This window comes from Danio rerio, chromosome 7, assembly GCF_049306965.1.
Source record: "Danio rerio strain Tuebingen ecotype United States chromosome 7, GRCz12tu, whole genome shotgun sequence".
Classification (NCBI taxonomy): Eukaryota; Metazoa; Chordata; class Actinopteri; order Cypriniformes; family Danionidae; genus Danio; species Danio rerio.
This window is the reverse complement of record NC_133182.1, coordinates 3,426,090-3,445,829: the sequence shown is the minus strand read 5'-3', so window position 1 is coordinate 3,445,829 and position 19,740 is coordinate 3,426,090. Positions and strand designations below refer to the sequence as shown.

The 19,740-nt window shown below is 37.9% G+C and overlaps 1 protein-coding gene and 1 long non-coding RNA gene across 3 annotated transcripts; one reads left to right on the top strand and one right to left on the bottom strand.

Moving 5' to 3' along the window:
* Nucleotides 1-3,881: 3,881 nt before the first annotated feature.
* On the top strand, nucleotides 3,882-11,610 carry si:ch211-282j17.8. Of its 2 annotated transcripts, XM_073907904.1 has the most exons (5): nucleotides 5,212-5,255; nucleotides 6,526-6,558; nucleotides 6,649-7,005; nucleotides 7,470-7,805; nucleotides 10,696-11,610. In XM_073907904.1, the coding sequence occupies exons 2-5, from the start codon at nucleotides 6,528-6,530 to the stop codon at nucleotides 11,055-11,057; spliced, it is 1,086 nt and encodes a 361-aa protein (XP_073764005.1). In that variant the 5' UTR covers nucleotides 5,212-5,255; nucleotides 6,526-6,527; the 3' UTR covers nucleotides 11,058-11,610. The 2 variants fall into 2 exon arrangements, with proteins under 2 accessions (XP_021333331.2, XP_073764005.1); XM_021477656.3 differs by having other exon boundaries at nucleotides 3,882-7,005; nucleotides 10,696-11,604.
* LOC141375258 (uncharacterized) lies at nucleotides 10,871-19,472 on the bottom strand. Its single transcript, XR_012382986.1, has 3 exons — nucleotides 19,378-19,472; nucleotides 19,148-19,283; nucleotides 10,871-10,958 (listed from the first exon to the last, which is right to left on the bottom strand). It is a non-coding gene; the product is annotated as an uncharacterized lncRNA (long non-coding RNA).
* Between the last annotated feature and the right edge of the window lie 268 nt (nucleotides 19,473-19,740).

The following is a 19,740-nucleotide window of genomic DNA, read 5'->3' as shown; positions in this document are numbered from 1 at the left end:
ATCCGTTGTTTGAATTATTAAAAGGGACTGCAGTTTGGACATGGGACCAGCCCCAGGAAAGAGTGTTTCAAAAACTGAAAGAAAGTCTGATGACGTCACCGGTTCTAGCGTACTATGATCCAAGGAAACCCACAGCAGTATCAGCAGAAGCCAGTAGTTACATACTGAAAGAAGTGCTGTTACAGCTGCATGAGGATAGCTGGAAGCCTGTGGCGTACTGGGGCTAACCACGTGCAGGGAAAGGGATAATTTGTCCATATAATGGCCTGGCATGTTGTCGGAAATAAAGAATAAAGTTGAATTGTGCACATTCTGCCATAAAAATAGAAAAAACGCAAAAGGAGCCGCTGTTAAAGTCGACACCGTTACCTGACAGACCGTGGCAGTAACGATAGACATTTGTGAGAAGAAAGGTCAACTGTATTATTCACGCTTTATTGAGATTCTCCATCTGCCAATGGCAACCACGGCTCAGGTGATAAACAAACTGAAATCAACTTTGGCTAGATTTGGCATTTCAGAGCAGATTGTTAGCGATAACGGTCCACAATTTACTAGTGAGATATGGACAGAATTTAGGTATGACTACAACACATCCAGCCTATATCAGACGGGCATGCAGAGCGAGCTGTCCAAATAGCCAAATTCACCCTTGCTGAGGATAAACCAGCTCCTTCTTCTAAAAGTGGTAAATGCTTCACTTCTCTCAGGGATTTTTCCAACCTCACTTAAAACTGCAGTTGTTAAACCCCTCTTGAAGAAGAGCAACCTGGAAAACACCCTATTGAGCAATTACAGGCCAATCTCAAATCTCCCTTTCATTGGCAAAATCATTGAAAAAGTTGTTTTAACCAGGTTAACAAGTTCTTAAACTTCAGGGGGTGTTTAGACAATTTTCAATCTGGTTTCAGAGCACATCACAGTACAGAGAGCGCTCTTATAAAGATAATCAATGATATACGCCTAAATACAGATTCAGGTAAAATAACAGTGCTGGTATTGTTGGATCTCAGTGCTGCATTTGACACTGTCGATCACAGCATACTTCTGGATAGGTTGAAAAACTGGGTTGGGCTGTCTGGCACGGTCCTCAAATGGTTTAGATCTTACCTTGAAGGTAGAGGTTACCATGTCAGTATAGGTGACCATAGGTCGAGGTGGACACCCATGACGTGTGGAGTCCCACAAGGCTCGATTCTGGCACCTCTCCTGTTCAACCTTTACATGCTCCCTCTGAGCCAAATAATGAGAAAGAACCAAATCTCCTACCACAGCTATGCTGATGACACTCAGATCTACCTAGCCTTACTGCCTAATGACTACAGCCCCATTGACACCCTCTGCCAGTGCATTGATGAAATGAGCAATTGAATGTGCCAAAACTTTCTTCAGTTAAACAAGGAGAAAACTGAAATGATTGTGTTTGGAAACAAATATGAGGTTCTCAAGGTAAATGCGTACCTTGGCACTAAAGGTCAAACAACAAAAAATAAGGTCAAGAATCTTGGTGTGACTCTTGAGTCAGATCTGAGTTTCAACAGTCATGTCAAAGCAGTCAGTAAATCAGCATACTATCATCTCAAAAACATAGCAAGAATCAGATGCTTTGTTTCTAGTGAAGATTTAGAAAAACTTGTTCATGCTTTTATCAGCAGCAGTGTGGATTACTGTAATGGACTCCTCACTGGTCTTCCTAAAAAGACAGTCAGACAGTTGCAGCTCATCCAGAATGCTGCAGCCAGGATTCTGACCAGAAGCAGGAAATCAGAGCACATCACACCTGTCCTCAGGTCTCTACACTGGCTGCCAGTTACATTCAGAATAGATTTTAAAGTATTATTACTGGTCTATAAATCACTAAATGGCCTAGGACCTAAATACATCACAGATATGCTCACTGAATACAGACCTAACAGATCACTCAGATCATTAGGATCATATAAACTAGAAGTTCCAAGAGTTCAGTCAAAGCAGGGTGAATCAGCTTTTAGCCACTATGCCCCTCGCTGCTGGAATCAGCTTCCAGAAATGATCAGATGTGCTCCAACATTAGGCACATTCAAATCAAGACTGAAAACACATCTGTTTAGCTGTGCCTTTACTGAATGAGCACTGTGCTACGTCCAACAGATTGCACTATCATGTTTTTCTCTTTTTCTTCATTCTTTCATATCACATTTTACCTGTTTTTATGTTTTGTTTTGTTTTGACAAATTTTTATTATTTGTTTTTATTTTTATTTTACTTGTTTCTTTTATTCTTGTTTATGTAAAGCACTTTGAATTCCCACTGTGTATGAATTGTGCTATATAAATAAACTTGCCTTGCCTTGCCTTCTCCTTCGATGTGTTATTGCTTAACACCTCATTCAAGAGTTCACACTTAGCTGATAATTGATAAAAAAGCTTGTTTGCACTGAGCTTATAAGATCCTCGAGCCCGGGGCTCCCTCCCGTTCCTAGGCGAGATGGGGGTTTGAGCTCAGGTAGATCTCGATGACTCCCCCTCCTGCTTATTGTAGCTAAGTGTCGGATATGGATGCTGAGAATGTGTACTTAGAGTTTAGCTAAAATATTTTGGATTAATTCTTTAGGGTGCTTGTTTTTGAACTGTGGGAGGAAACCGGAGGACCTGGGGAAAACGCACACGATCACGATAGAACGAGCAAAACTCAGCACAGAAATGTTGCCTGGTTTGGAAGGGAATTAAACCAGGGGCATTCTTGCTGTGAGGCAACAGCGCTAATCACTGGCCACTGTGTCGCCCTTTTAAAAGGAGGGAGCCAGGGTTGGGTGTGTGTGTGTGTGTGTGTGTGTGTGTGTGTGGGGGGGGTGGGGGGGGGTTCTTTAAGACAAAGATATTGAGATGAGAAAAGTCTGGTTATTTATAGTGAGTTAAGGATCGTCTGATTGCATAATTAGTCATTAGCTAAAGTTGGAACAGCTGTGAACAATCATAAGCACGTGATCCTCTCGAAATTTGTTTATAAATAAACTTCACTTCGTGTACAGGAGTAAGCCCAGCTGAATTTTTTCAGGAAGAGTTTTAAAACCAGTTGTTAAACCAGACTTATAGTTAAAGAGGAGAAGAGAACTAAAGTCCTGATGTTAATGTTGTGTTGTTGAATGTTAGATGTTTAGTTAAGAGAAATCTTGAAAAGAAGTATGAATATATTATGCGTGATGGTTGTTAATTTATTGAAAATAAAGAGCAAGGTGTTTTGTTGAAGAGAAAGTAAAAGGTGAAAGTGTCATGGATATTGAATGACTGATATTCAAATTAACCAGTAGGATGAAGGGGGGTGGAAACAACAACACGAAGGGATGTGTTTTTCGGAGGACATGTATTAAAAAGACTACAAGTTTTGGATGTTATTAAATAAGTTCTTAACAAACGAATTGGACTAAGAAGACTCATCTGACATGGTTGGAAGAGGTGTGCCACAGTGGTTCAGTTGGGCTCAGTCTCGGTGTGAGTGGAAAGCATGTCCGAACATAAAACTGTCACTGTATTTATTAATTATTCTTACTTTTCAACAAAAACAAACTGCCATAGTTTATCAAAAATGCAAACCCCTTACTGCACTTCAGCAAATCTTCTAATACATGCAGCATGATGATGTTAAAAAAAATAAAAATTACGGGCATCTAAAGTGCTGAATCTGTTCAGCAAAAAATTTGACTGTGTATTGATTATAAAATATTGATATTCGTATTGACTAAAAAATGTTGCTTCTTACCTATAAAGTTTTAAATAATCAAGTTCCTGTTCATCTAACCAACCTCCTGTCTTGCTACAATCCAACTCACTCTTTATGATCTTAAAACTTAAGTTTTTTTTTTGTTTTGTTTTTTTTTTGTTTAGTTTTTTTTTTTTGTCTGGGCTTCTGGTAGTACCTAGAATAACAAAATCAAGTAATGGAGGTCGAGCCTTCTCATTTATGGCTCCTAAACTCTGGCTATGTGTCCGATAATGTCCAAGGCTCAAACACACTCTCGCAGTTCAAACTAGTTTAAAGACCTATCTTTTTAGCAAAGCATACACTCAATGCATCACATAACTTTATGATGCATGAATGTGCTCTATGCAGGTTTTTGCATCTGGTTTATATACACTATGAACAGCAGCTACGCTAATTATCCTCTTTATTCTCTATTTTTAGTTGGGGACACTCATCTCAAGGCCCTCAGAGATTATGCAGAGCCACTGTTGCAATCCAAGACCTGTGAAGAGATATTGTCAAGGTTTCCACAATCCCGGACCAGGCCATTTCCTGAGCAGCTGCTGTGGTGGTCTTGGAGGAGTGGAGAGCATGAGACTGATTCCTGTTCCAGGGACAGACGAGTCTTCGCTGATGTCCAGTGTCCTCCAGCCTAGACTGCAGCTCTCCAAAATGGACGTCCAGCGTTCTCCAGCCTCCGGCGTCTAGACTGCAGCTCTGCACAAAACGTTTGGCCATAGGAGAAATGGTCGTGCCCAACTGAGCTTGGTTTCTCTCAAGGTTTTTTTTTCTTTCACTTTTGCCAATTGGTGAAGTTCGTTCCTCTCCGCTGTCCCCACTGGATTGGATAGTTCGAGACTTGTGGAGCTGCACACTGATGGATTTCCTCTTCATTGTTTGGACTCTTGGCAGTGAAAATTAAACCACACTAAACTGAACTAAACTGAACTTCATTTCTGAAAACTCGACTGACACTGTTTACTATAATCTTCTATGTGAAGCTGCTTTGACACAATCTACATTGTAAATGTGCTAGAGAAATAAAGATGAATGGAATTAAATCACCATAGGTGAGAGTATGAACATAGATTGACCGGTAAATTGAGAGTGTTCTATTCTTCCCCCACTCGTGAACAAAACCCCAAGATACTTGAACTCCTCCACCTGTGGTAAGGACATTCCTCCAACCTGGAGATGGACAGAAATGCATGAAAAATAATTAAAAAAAAGAAATTCATGCAAAGTAAATGGTCTGAAAAGGAAATGGTGGGGTTTTCCTCTGTAGCTGGTATGTAAATCAATATTATTTTATGGAACATTCAAACTCTTGACCACATTCAAATGAACACGCTGCTACAGACGTACAGAAACAGATATGTTTATGAGGAAGAAAAATAAAAAAGGTCTTTGTTTAGAGTAATAAACAAATGATTTGATGTTTTGAATGACAGATGAGAGCAGATCTAGAATAATCATATAGTCTGAAGCTGCAGACAGAAACAGCAGACTGAGGACAGAAACACACCAGCTCTGAGGTAAGAACTGCTCATCTTCATTCTTTACACACAAACACACTTCTGACATCTGTTTATGTTTATATTTGATTGTGTAAAGCTCTCTGTGGTTATTGGCTCAGAAAAAAATAAATAAATAAATTGTACGTCAAGCGAAAATTTCAGCACACTTAAAATAAAAGTATGAGTTAGAAGAACATAACTCTTAAATTAGATATGTCTATTTACCAGTAAGTAAACAATACTGGAATACCAATACCAGAATACCACGACTCAGATATAAATACAGTGTTATTTAGACTGTAAAAGTGACTTATTACATTATCCTAATTACATAATGTAATTCTAAATTTACTATTTTACTAATTTTCTTTACACATTGGAACATTAAAACCATTCAGTTCCACCACCTTTTTACAGGAAAATCACAAATACAAGATGTTCTATGAACTTTTTGCATTTATTATTATATCATCATCCTAACATATTATTTGTTGTGATGCTATTGTTTTTTTAGATTAATTAAATCAATTTAAGTCATATGATCTAATTTATTCTCTGTGCCACAGAAAAACAACAATGAAATCTAAACAATAAGGACAGTAAACAAATATTTACGACAAAATGATATTCTCAAAAATATCAGCAAAGCTGGTACAAAGCTGAGCCAAGCTTGCAGGAAGGATTTATCTCAACATCTTTTTCATCTCTTTGGTCATCCTCCATTTTTGTTTTGTTAGTATGTTCACCTTTCCTTAGTTCTTGGACCTAACTTGAACCTAATTTAGATTAATACTAATCTTAATCTAGATTTACTACCAATTTTCTTCATTTCACCTATTTATTTTTTTCTTTTCATGTCCTTATTCACTACGAGCTTCATCTCATTATTATTTATACCCATAAGTCACACATTCCGGTCTCAAAGCAGTTTATGTTCATTTCCACATACTCTAAACACAGCAGCAAACCTCCATTCTGCCTTCTTTTCTCAGAATTATTTTTCAGGTCATCAAGTTGAGGATACCAAATGTATTTATTTTTTAATATGGAACATTTTTCATAAAGAAATACAATATCAGATTTAGAGTATACTTTAAAACCCCTTTAAATATAGAAGAAATAAGAGTTTGTTCAAAAAATAAATTAAAAAAAATAAACCAATTGCTTAATAAATAATCAGATAAAATATTAGTACAGCTCTACAGTTGTGTACTCTGTATTCATGCTTCTATTTTACTGAAATGTTTTCCTATTAAGTGGATTTGATTATTATTATTATTATCCTCAGAAATGGCTCTATATTCCTCTCTTCTTCTGATTGGTGAGTGTGTTTGTAATTTATTTATGGTTTATAGTTTCATTAGGTTGGACTCTATTCTGAAAACAATTAACCCAAGTGTCTCTTTCACAGCTCTCTGCTCCATATCTGAATGTGTTCAGCGTCAGTATCACTTTATAAATGAGGAGAAGAACTGGACTGAAGCTCAGAGATACTGCAGAGAGAAATACACAGATCTGGCCACTGTTGATAACATGAACGACACTATTGAGCTGATGAAGAGTGTGAATGATGTACGTGATCAGTATGTCTGGATTGGTCTTCAGAAGATGCGTGTTTATAATTGGCATTGGTCTTCAGGTGATCCTTTGCTCTTTCTGAACTGGATGTCTGGACAACCACCTAGCAGTAATGAGTGTACTGTTATGATTAATGGACAGTGGATTATTGAGGCATGTAGTAACACTCGTGTCTTCATCTGCTACAACAGTGAGTACAAACACTTTTGGGGAAAAAGGGAACATAAAAGAAAATGTGATATATTTGGTAAAGCATTTTCATTTGTTTTATTTAAATGGAGGGTCTATATATGTGTATTTGTAAATATACTGTTTTACATAAATTTAATTGAACAAATGTAATTAAACAAAACCATGTACTGTATGTGCTGTTGTATGCTTAACATGTTGCATATCTGATCATATAAAAATATATTTGTAAATTAATTTATATATTCAAATTGTAAAACGCTAAATCTAAAATTTAACACATTTTGTAATAGGACATTCTATTTTTTTTTTTTTTTTTTTTTTTTTTTTTTTTTTTTTGTCGGATGTTCTGCTGGTACAAATGTCAATAATATTATTAAAATACCAACTAATTTCTTTGATAAGAAAAAGCATTTCTGATGATGTTCCTGTTTATTCATACATTCATTTATTCATTTTTTAAAGTGAGCGGAGGACTGGTGTTTGTCAGTCAGTTGATGAACTGGAGAGCCGCTCAGAGTTACTGCAGACAGAATCACACTGATCTGGTCAGTGTGAGGAACCAGAATGAGAATCAACAGCTGGAGCAGTTCATTAATGACCGAAGCTTATCTGGATCTCCAGTCTGGATCGGTCTGTTCAGAGACACATGGCAGTGGTCAGATCAGAGCAACTCCTCATTCAGATACTGGGCTGATACTTTTAGAGATTTTACAGGATGTGCAGCGATTCAACCAAACACACAGGGACGATGGGCTGACTACTCTAATTTTCACCAGTTTCCTTTTGTGTGTCATGAAGGTGAGCAGATCCTCCAAACACACTCAATCCATCATCGGCTTTAGGGGTCTCATGTATCAACACTGCGTACACACAAAAAAATTTGCAAACGCCAGGTTTTACACTCACGTTTGGATTTACTAACGTTACAACTAACGTGAGAATATGCATTGGTCCTCGCCAACTTCATGTCTGGCGTACATGCGATTCTTGTGTGTGTTTGTTTTATTTCCATTGGCGACTTTTAGAGGCAATTATGCTAAATTCCACACTACAAAGTATCAGACCAACACATGTGAAAAGCATTGCTATTCATTTATAATTGAAAAAAATGGGTTCATTGACACAATTTATTTATTTATTTTTTTACCAATTATGTGATTTAGAACATATAAAAGTATTTGCAAATGTTAACAACCCTTAGCCTATGGCAATGACAGTGTTGGCCTTATTAAAGGACATTGTCAATGGTTGAATTGTCGGGAACTGGCAGACTGCTCGAGGTTAAGCCAGTTGCCTTTGAGCCGTGCAATGCAAGCTGTATGGGATGGGATCATCTGCATGGCAAGCAGGTATATAAGGTTTCCATACAATGCCATTGACCAGCCAAACATTCAAGCACAATTTGCAGCAATTGCAGGTTTTCCCAATGTAATCGGAGCGATCAACTGCACACACATTGCTATAAAGGCGGCATCTGAAGACAAATTTGCGTACGTGAATCAGAAACATTTTCATTCAATAAATGTGCAAATAACATTCATTCATTCAATTTCTTTTTAGTCCCTTTATTAATCTAGGACCGCCACAGCAGATAGAACCACCAACTTATCCAGCATATGTTTTATGCAGCGGATGCCCTTCCAGCTGCAACCCATTTCTGGGAAAGTGCAAATAATATGTGATGCTCAGGCCCGGATTGGCTAATAGGGAGGACCGGGAGAATTCCCGGTGGGCCGGTCCGTTTTTTGGCCGCGAGGGCCGGTGTCCCAAGTTCCAGAATCTGTTGCTCTCAGCAGTCACACTTTTTAAAAATAATTTATTTATTTACTTGACCACAGTCTTCTTATTCATTATTTTACCGCAGCTCTGCTCTTTTTATCTATTTTCTCGTAGCCTCGTGAGCAGGATGCAGCCTGCAGGTTAATGGTGATATAACTAGATAAGTCACCATTCATCGTACAGCTGTTGTGGTACAGTGGTTAGTACGTTAGATTATGACGTGGCCAACCTGGGTTTGGTCCTTGTCTGAGTAACAATTTTTTTTTTCATTTTTATTGTTAAGACATAATACTGTTAGGGTTGTTGAACATTTGAAGTTCTAAAAGAGCTGTTTTCTCAAAAAAAGACCTGATAGTGTCATTAGAACCTGAATTGGAAATAACCTTATTTTAATATAGTCAGTGGTGAACTGAGGTGGGCTGGTCTGAGGCTTAAAACTCCAGGGCTGAAAAAGAGTCCCATTCCGGCCCTGGTGATGCTTAAATACGCTTAACAAATATTGTGGCAGGGTAACCTTGGTCAAACCATGATTAATTTATCCTCATGGTTGGGATGAGGCTCCAAGGTGGCAGGGTGGGCGATGGGTGGCTTCTTGGTGAGTGATGTATTTAAAGATATTATTCCAGTTTATTTATTTATTTTTTTATTAAGCGTAATTATTTAACTGCGTATCAGCAAACCGCGGTAGTCCGTTAAAGACGTGGCTGTTAACCCCCCTCAACAACCCACAAACTGACCAACAGCACAGATACAATGATGCCCACTCTCGCACTCGGTCAGTTGTAGCTGCGATTGGGCAGCTGAAATGCCAGTGACGCTGCCTTGATAAGAAAGGAGGGGTGCTGCTATACTACCCTAACAAAGTGTTCCTCTAATACATCTGTGTCTCTCACAGACATGGATACTACTCCAGACAGTAAAGTGTCACCCACAATTGAGGCAACTCTCTCCTCAAAGGGTGTTAGTTCAGGGTGTTAGTTCCCCCGCCTGTTCTGTCCACATATTGCACGCTGTCACTTTAATGGTTTTTCTTCCACATGTCTTTTGATTCTCAACTAGTGATGGGAAGTTCAGATTATTTTACTGACTCGGATCTTTGAGTCTCGTTTATCGAGATGAATGATTCTTTTTTCGAGTCATTTCGTTCATTTGGTTCAATTTGCCAAAACATTATTAAAATGTTACGAATTGCTTCCAAACACATCTACAACTAGCCCAAAAGGTTGATCACACGACAAATAAGTCAAATTAAATAGAAAACTATAAGAAGGAGAAAATAATAATTCAATGTTTACCTGCTCTTTTGTCAATGAAGGTATTGTTGTCTCCTTGCTCAGATCACCTCTTCATGTCTTCAAATGTCAGATGTTCATTCACGTTACACTGACAGTCACATTTAACCTTAACCAATGTACACAGTCTGAGCCGACAGGAGCCATGATCCTTAGTTCACCTTTCGAGTATTCTGGTCCTTGAGTCGTTCGTTCATCACGTGACGGAATGACTCCAACCCGAGGACTTGAAAGATGAACATATCAATTCTTTTTCCGGCTTTAAACGCATTTCTGTTTTCCTTATTTTGCAAAAGCACACACGTTTGTTGTTGTGAGTGTAAACAAAGAAACTAGACAACGAACCGATTTGATTAATGTATTGATCTTATCTGTATGATCTAAACTGAAAGTGTAATTTACGTTCTTTTCAGTGTTCTGAGGAGAAGACATGTCAAAAGGTGTATAAGCTGTCTTTGACCCCTGGGGGTTATTTCAATGCAAGTCTTTGTACATGAGGCTCCAGATCTCTTAAAGTTCACTCTACATGTCTGACATGTCGAATTCCTCCACAGTGTTTGTTCTGCATGTTGTTGTTGATCAGTCTCTCTCTAGTTTCTGCTTTGTTTTGTGTCCAGATAAACTGATTGTGATCCAGCAGAATCTGTCGTGGTCTGAAGCTCTGAGATACTGCAGACAGAATCATGTGGATCTGGTCTCGGTTCAGTCAGTGGAGATGCAGTATGAGGTGATGAACGTGGTTAAACTGGCGTCTACTGAGGCGGTGTGGTTGGGTTTACACAACTACTGCAGCATGAACATGTGGCTCTGGCTGAGTGGAGACATGGTGTGCTATCAGAACTGGGCTCCAGGGAACAGCAGCACACCGGAAAACTGCAAACTGGAGAACAGAAAAGGAGCAGTTCAGTCTGAAGGAGATCAGACCTGGATCAGCCTTCCTGAATCTCACAGACTCAACTTCATCTGCACTAACTACTGAGAGTGAGAAAAGATGAGATTGTCAGTGTGTTTATTAACGTTCATTGTTCTGATTTACTTTTATTATAGGTTTGGTTTGTTTCTTAGGTTCTGAGTGAATCTGCTATATGTGCTTTAACAGCCACAATAGTCTGTTTTATTTCTGTATTTTATCATGATATTATCTGCTTTTATTAACACCAATGCTTCTGATTCAGATTTAATATACTTTAGATGTGATAAGTATGTTTAGACACACTCTTCTATATCTGGTGGTGTTTGTTGTTGTTTTGCATATATAATGTCTATTTGAATGTGTTTCTGTGAGCACCATTACTGGAGAAAACATCATGAGTCTCAGGAGAATGAAATCTGCTTTATTCATTATATATTATACATTATATAAAACATAACTGAGTCAAAATCCTGTGAGAAACCGAAGATAACAGAGCATCAGCTGTAATAAACTGATCTACAGCCTGTATTTTTGTCTTCTGACCATTTTGCTTTTTCCATCGCGATTCAAAATAAATGAGAAATAATATGAATAAATGTAAAAATGACATCTGACTGTTGATTTGTCTGGCTCAGTTTCTGCAGTGATATTTTTATTGAAGTGTCACCTGTTGGTGTTGAGAGTTACAATATGGAATCAGTAGATAATATAGGAAAATGAGTTATAATATGCAAAAACTCTTAATGCTTTGATATTATTTTAGCACACATTCATTATATAGAGTATAAAACCAGAACCAGATCTCCCAGCAGCTGATTGGGCTCTGGCTCCAGCACCAGTCTACTGGAGAACTGATGTGATGGAGCACTCCAACAATGATTTCACTTTGTCTTTATTGTATTAATTTTTCACTTTTTGCATGTAAATCAATCAACTTCTGTAAAACTGCTACTCCTTCAAAACATGTGGTGTGCATTTCTCCAACTGCTACATCTAGTGTGGAAAATCTATATTTGTATTCATTCTTTTCTTCTTAGTCTCTCTTCTCGTTGTGTCTATACAGGGACTGCAGGGAGTTTTGTATATGTAGGTTTATGTGACCCAGGCCTGCAAGGGGCGATGTGGGTTTGTAGTGAGTGGAAGCAGAGCAAGTCCAGTAAATTGACTGCTATTGAGCATCATCTCCGCACCACCCTAGGCTAACAGATAGTAACTCCAGAGAGATAAAAGGATGATTGACAACAGTGGAAGATGAGTGCGGACGAAGTCTGGGACACTTGAATGGTCTGTATCATACACAATGCAATGCGGCACCAGGTGCGACGGTTTTATGTTTTTTTTATTACAATTTATATGGCCTCACTTGAACTAGAACTTACAGTTAATCTTCCTAAGCCAAAAAGATGAGCAATTTTATTTTATTTTTTTTAACCACACTTTGGTTTTACTAATCATTTATTTGTTTGCTGGAAATTAGAAATGAATTTAGAAATAGTTTCAAAATGATGAAATTATATATGCAATAGTTGTCTTCAGTGGAGTGCGCCTGTCACCATTTTCTGAATTCACGGTCAATAAAAGAAGCTGAATGGAAGAGGCTCATTCTGGAGGTGATCTTTAACCTTTTTCTCTCTAGTGAAGAGTTTTGTCTGCTTACAAAATCTGTCATGTAAATAGCAAACGCACCATGGCATGATGCAACTGTCTGTTGAAGAAAATGGAAGTTATGCCAAAACACCAATAGCACATTCAGCGAATAAGGACAACCCTTTTAGATCAAGCATCAGACCAGCAACAGACTGTCATATTGTGTACCATACAGAATATGAATAATTTCTTGGAAAACATAATAACATACAGTAAAAATGCACAATATCCAACTGATGGAAACATCTACACCAAATAAGCAAGCAGGATATTTGCATTTCGCTGATATTATCCAACACCATGTTCAATGATCTATTGTAAACTATCACAGGAGCCCTGTTGACCATTGACGTCATGAGGAAGATAAAATCATGTTGTTTTCTTTACTTTAGATGAACCAGGATGCATCAGAATGTTCCTGTTGAATGATATTTGTGTACTGCCAGCTTCTGTCCCTGTCAGACATTTAGATCTCTCAGTTAAACATGCTGTATCATCACTAATTGTTTTGGGGAGCTCAGACTAAAGAACCAAAAGAACAGTCAGATTCAGTGGTTGTGAACGTGATGGGGCATCTACACTCTTACAGATAAAGGTTCCAGGAGGAGAATCCAATCTGTGAACTGTTCTTCACTGAAGCATCTTTTATTAACATTCATATTATCTTGAGTAGTTTGGTCCATTGTAAAGACACTTTTGCACAAAGTAAAGTTTCATTAGTGGGTAAATCAATAGTTTAAACTAGCTCAGTACAGAATTGAAAATTTGAAGAGGACTTCAGAAGACTCCAAAACTGAACGAATGAATCATCCAGCGCTCATTAGAACAGACAGTAACAGTTGACTCCAAAAACGGATACTGCCTAACAAAGTGAAGTTTCACAAACTAATTTCGAGAGGAGCATGTGATAAGATTGACTACAGCTGATCCCCACCACTTACTAGCCACTAGGATCATTCCAAATTTAATATGAATATCCAGCCTAAACTTCATTCCTCATCTTCGTTTTGGAGGACCCCCCATCCATCCCTTCTCCCTCTTCCTAAATTTTAAGATTGGGTGATATGGTGGCTCAGTGGCTAGCACTGTCGCCCCACAGAAAGAAGGTCATTGGTTCAAACACTAGTTGAGCCAGTCCACACTCTCTGTTTGGAGTTTGGATGTTCTCCCTGCGTTTGCATGGGTTTTCCCCGGGTACTTCGGTTTTCTCTCACAGTCTTAAGACATGTAACAAAGTTAAAGTCACAAGCACCTATTACAAACACACTGGCGCTGTTGGTGGTCTATTCTTGGGAAGTTATCAAGAACTACCTGATATCGTATCCCTACTTATGCTTATTGACCAGGCAGGAGCCTTGGGCTCATCCATCTCCGAGCTTAGGGTTCTCTCCCGGGACAGCATGCCACACTTGCTTGAATAGTCAAGCATTATCTAAGTGTGACCTCTTGAAAGATAGTAAAAAACAAGATCTAAGTGTAAGGCAGTATATTCATAAATATGCACAAGCACACACACACACACACACATCCATACACATTGTAGAAAGAAGCAAAGAAAGGAAGAGTTTGAGAGAGCGGAAGGATGAAAAAATCTTGAGTTTTGCAGGACCTAAGCAAACGAACAACATAGAATGAATCCCTTTCACTGTTTATTCAAATTTGCAATGCTTGTGTTCCCTCTGGGATGAGGAGAACTCCCTCTGCTGAGTTGGGTTCCCTCGTGGGTTTTCTGCTGGTCGATTAGTTGTTCTCTTTTTTTGTATTGACCGAACTCTTGCTGCTGGGCCACCTGGGTGATTTTGGTGGGCCATTTGGTGTTCCGGCCCCCTTAATTGAGCTGGACCAATGAATTATTGCCCTGAGCCTGGTCAGTATCTGGATGGGAGAGCACATGGGAAAGCTAGGTTGCTGTTAAAAGTGGTGGCAGTAAGACCAGTAGGGGGGGATCTCAACCTGCCGTCCTAGTATAGCGAAGGGGACACAACACTATCAGTGGGCATCGTCTTTTAGATGAGATGTTAAACCGAGGTCCTGACTCTATGAGGTCATCAACAATTCCATGGCACTTCTTGTAAAATGTAGGGGTGTAACCCGGTGTCCTGGCCAAACTCCCTCCATTGGCCCTTACCTAACATGGCCTCCTAATCATCCCTATCCATTGAATTGGCACTATCACTGTCTCTCTGCTCTTCTTTTAGCTGGCGCTGATGTCCTGTGGCTGCCATTGAATCATCCAAGTGGATGCTGCACTGGTGGAGGTGTGGAGAGATCCCCCTAGTAATTGTAAAGTGCTTTGGGTGTATGGCCGTATATGATAAATACACTATATAAATACACATGACTTACTTGGTGTGAGGGGGATTGACTCATCACGTTATGGCACTTAGCGGTAGTTTTTTTTACAGTTACCATTTACATATTTGATAAAAGAAATTAAAAGAAGAGAGAGGTTCTTCCCACATAACAAGCATTTTTTATAGCGTTGATGACAGACTTGAGAAGTGGTGAGGTTTGTGTGCAGTTTCTTCAGTGTAATAGAGCCTTTTCACATTTCTGGGTTTCTCAGTTGCGGGAGTCGTCATAGCTGGATAACCTTAGAGCGCAGTAAATGGAAGAGTACAAATAATCATTTTTTTACAACCAAACTTGCTGAAATAATAAAAAAAAAAAAAACCTCAATGTCTTCAAGACTTGAGGAGAGAATAGTGTCAGATTTATTGTCATCCACAAAGATGCTGCATTACAAACACGTCGCGCAAGCGGTAGATCATTTATAGTAATCTGACACAAAGATGATTACATGCATAAATACATATAAATATTCATATATATATATATATATATATTATATATATATATATATATATATATATATATATATATATATATATATATATATATATATATATATAAAATTTTTATTTTTATTTATTTATTTATTTTTTATCTAAAAAAAATGCAAGGAAAATTCTAATTAATTCTAAAAACTTCAAATATAGTCTGTGTTAGTAAATGCCAGACTATTGATGAAATTCAGCCATAACACTATGACAACGCTTCAGATGACGGTTATAGAGCCTAGAGTTCATTACACGTCTAAAGAAAAATATACACGATAAAATATCCTAAAACAAATACATTTATACATATGGTATACAAGTATAGAATTTCACTCATCCAGGAAATGGAGGCAACTTGAATGGTTTGTGAGCACAATAAAATGCACACAGCATCCCTGTAAGAAATAATTCTGAAAGTCAACTGTGATAAAGTCACATTAACTTTCACCGCTATACATTATACATTAACTTTTCACACTCACGCACACACAATTACTTGCAAACACACACACGCCCACTAACCTCATTTATTCATCATATTGTTCCTCCCTGCTGTTGCCGCTATCGGAGGAGCGGGTGCACGCGCAATCTTGATAGCACATGGACATATTTCCATAAATCCACTCTCCGCAATTCATAGTCATGGACAATTTCATTGTTTTATAATATGCATTTATTTTTGCCTGGTAATCCCAATGACTCCCTTATGATAGGTTAAGTGATTCATTTGTTCCAAAACACTTTTTAGCATGAGGCTAAACTGCACTTATTGGTCTGATGACCCCCAGTCTGTTGTGATTGGTCGACTGCGTTCAGCTTGATGCTGTGTTCACACCAGACGCAGAACGCGCAGATAAATCGTGCTATTCGCTCACAAGTAGCCGCGTGATCATTTGAGTTTACTCGTTACATTCGCGCGTCAAATTTACTTCAGAACAGACGCGGATTCGCGTGATGGGCAGGGCTTCTGTTTGCCCGATGACTCTAGCTTCATTGCTAAATGGCTAACATGGATTTTACAAAGAAAATAGCAGTGTTTATGTGCTTTATGAAGACTGAAAAACAGTGTTGATACGTTTAGGGTCGTGTCTGAGTCCACTACATTCTTTCAGATGTCCATCTAGCTATGTGAGCTCATAAACTCCTCCAGAAACTTAACTTGGATGATGGAGTCTTTCAGCGAAGACTGACGGAGGCTTCTAACTGAGCCCAGCCCAGTTGATAAACTTTTTGTTGGTGTCGGCTGGAGGATTTCCCCCGGGTCACCAACAACAGTCTATACGTCACAATCATGCCCCCACAAGAGCAAGCTTCTGATTGGTTAATGTGGGGCGATTGTCCGCTGAATTTCAGATTTTCGAACTAGAGCGATTTGTGCATTCAGCGCATCAAACGCGCAAAACGCTCAATTAGTGCAGCGCAATTCGTGTCATTCGCACCGCAGGATGTCTATTCGCGCGTTTGCATTGACTTAAAATGTAAATCATTCACGCTTAACGTACGTTCTACGTCTGGTGTGAGCGCAGCATAAGACCGAGAAAAAAATGCCCACTACATCTTATCAACAAGTAGAGTGCACGTGTATGTGAGCCCAATGTAGGAGTGCAATAAAGCAATGCAGTAAAACACCAGCTTATTAAAGAATTATTTTAAAAATATTAGAAAATTAATGAATGAATGTTAAATCAAAAGTAAACCACAAATACTTGAAAATGAGATGATTTAATTTACAACTGAATTAATTACAAGTAACTATAAAATGATAAATTATGAAATTATAAAAACACATTCATTGTACCCAGCTTAAATAACAAATAAAAAGTTACTTGAGAGCGACAGAGAAAGAGAGAGTGTGGGAAAGAGACAGAGGGAGGGATAGAGAGAGACAGAAAATAAGCCAAAAAGAGAGCTTGATAACAGAAGGAGCTGAGCAGGAAAATATACCAGAGCAGGAAAAGATACCAGAGCAAAGTTTATTGGCTATGTTGTATTTTTTTTGACCATGCGACCAAAGCCCAAATACTGAGACACACAAACTGACCATATCGTAACACCCCTAAAGTCCACATATTAACCAGCCCTGATCTTATCAGTATTTGCCTTTGGAGTCAGTATTGACCTACTTGGTGAAAAAGACATGTTTTACCATATAAACAAATGCATATGTTAATTTGGCTTCCTACAGCCAGTGATAACGTGAGCTCTGCTACCAAAAGAGGAGAAGAAGCCATGACATCAAAGCAAATAAAACTTAATTTTTCTCTACCACAAACACTTTTTACTCAGACAGAGTTAACACAAAACAATATATAGATGCATAGTTGAGGACATGTACAATGTTTACAATTTATTTTATGGTCATTTGACACATTTTATTTTTTAAAGTAACACAATCATTACTTTTCCTGGTAATTAGTTACTTTAATAATTATGTAACTCAGTTGCTGTTTGTGAAAATTACAGGCTAACAGGTTGTGGCTGGAAGGGCATGCGCTGTGTAAAACATATGCCGGAATATTTAGCAGTTCATTCCGCTGTGGCAACCCTGGATTAATAAGGGACTAAGCTTGTAACGACTACATTTTTGAAGTTACATTAAAGAAATTGAGGGACCACAAAATAACTTTCAGAGAGTCATGCATATTTAGAATAAATGTAAATGACAACAGGAATAAATAATTCTTGTTACACACTAGAGATATGACATGATTTGGGGTCCGTTCGTCTTACGTGAAGTATGTACCAAATGCTGATATTTGCTTACAGTAGTAGTTATATACACTTGGGAAAATAGGTTAAAATATAAAAAGTAAAAAAAAAAAAAATAATAAATAATAATATTAATATATATATATATATATATATATATATATATATATATATATATATATATATATATATATATATATATATATATATATATAAAACTTGCAATCTGCACCCCAGAAATGAAAGTACAAAGACTGCCACCTGGTGGTGCAAAAAGAAAACTTATTGATATTAACTTTTTAGATCGCTTTAGTACAAATGTGTATGAAAATAGAAATGCACAATGTTACTTTTTTTTTTTAAAGCAATAATACATTTATGCAGTCATAAACATGTTTTGACAGTTAATATGCCAGTGATTTGATGCTTTACAAAAGTTGCAGACGCCTTTACCAAAATCAAAATGCTTTTTTAAACATTCAGTTACTCTTTACACCGATTAAAAAAACGGCTACTATAACAAAGAAAATCTCTAAATGTCGAGCTAAATACATTGATTTGCATTGAAATACATGATGAATGTATTCACATGGATAATTGAATATTAATCAGATGATGTCATTACGCTGCTGTGCCGTCAGTCAATCATAGCTGATCATGATTTCAAGGATCGATAGATCTGTCCTTCACAACACACGCAGCGATCTCAGATCAGTTTATCCAGACATTCTAATCTGATTTGCAAACTTATTTAAAGAACCAAATTAGCGAGAGATCAGTTATCAAGATGAACAGATCCAGGATCTGCCAAATCATTTTAGATCATTTTAGTGAGGTACGAAGAACAGACCCCAGCAGTCAACTCATTAATGATCACGTTTCAATAGAAATGAGCATTTGATAACAGTCCCTCCAATTGAAACCAGTCTTTAGAGCAAGCAAAAAACGATACCATCAGACCTTAAGTGAATCACATCAAGGGTTGGCCATGGAATCAGATGGAAAGTGGATGAAAGAAAGTCTGCAGATATGAGGATGGATTGTCCCTTTTTGTCCAGGTCCTGTTTTGATGTCTTAAAGTGCATACAAAAACGCTCTGCATATAAACAAACATACAATCAACAGCTTGCCAACTCCACACAAAACACATATACAAAACTGAAATATATACAAATAACAGGCCTACTTACATTTGTGTATAAGAACAAAAATGTTCCAAACGAGGGCACCATCAAACAAAAGTAAAGTGAAGAAGCCATTCCATGTGCTGAGCACAACACTTCCTGCCTACTGCTTCTTTTCTACCTCCTTTTAAGCAGGTTGAAGACTCAATACCTAGTTCGCCCCCTAATGGTTGAGCTAGTTACTACAGGTAGAACATTCAAATAGTAACAGGAAAAACTGTTACAAGCTAAAGGAAAAATGAACGAATGAATGACATTCCAAGCTTTATGCAGGTGTGTCTCTCATGTATGTGTGCTGTTTTTCTGATGCATCTGCCAGTTTACATGTCTCACGCGGATGATTGTAATAATAAAGCCTCATGGGTATGG

Bases quoted from the DNA above. Each gene is read 5' to 3' on its own strand.
- si:ch211-282j17.8 (XM_021477656.3), top strand. From the start codon at position 6,528: ATGGCTCTATATTCCTCTCTTCTTCTGATTGGTGAGTGTGTTTGTAAT. The intron at 7,006-7,469 runs GTGAGTACAAAC...CATTTTTTAAAG, and splicing joins TGTCTTCATCTGCTACAACA to TGAGCGGAGGACTGGTGTTT. The intron at 7,806-10,695 runs GTGAGCAGATCC...TTTTGTGTCCAG, and splicing joins TCCTTTTGTGTGTCATGAAG to ATAAACTGATTGTGATCCAG.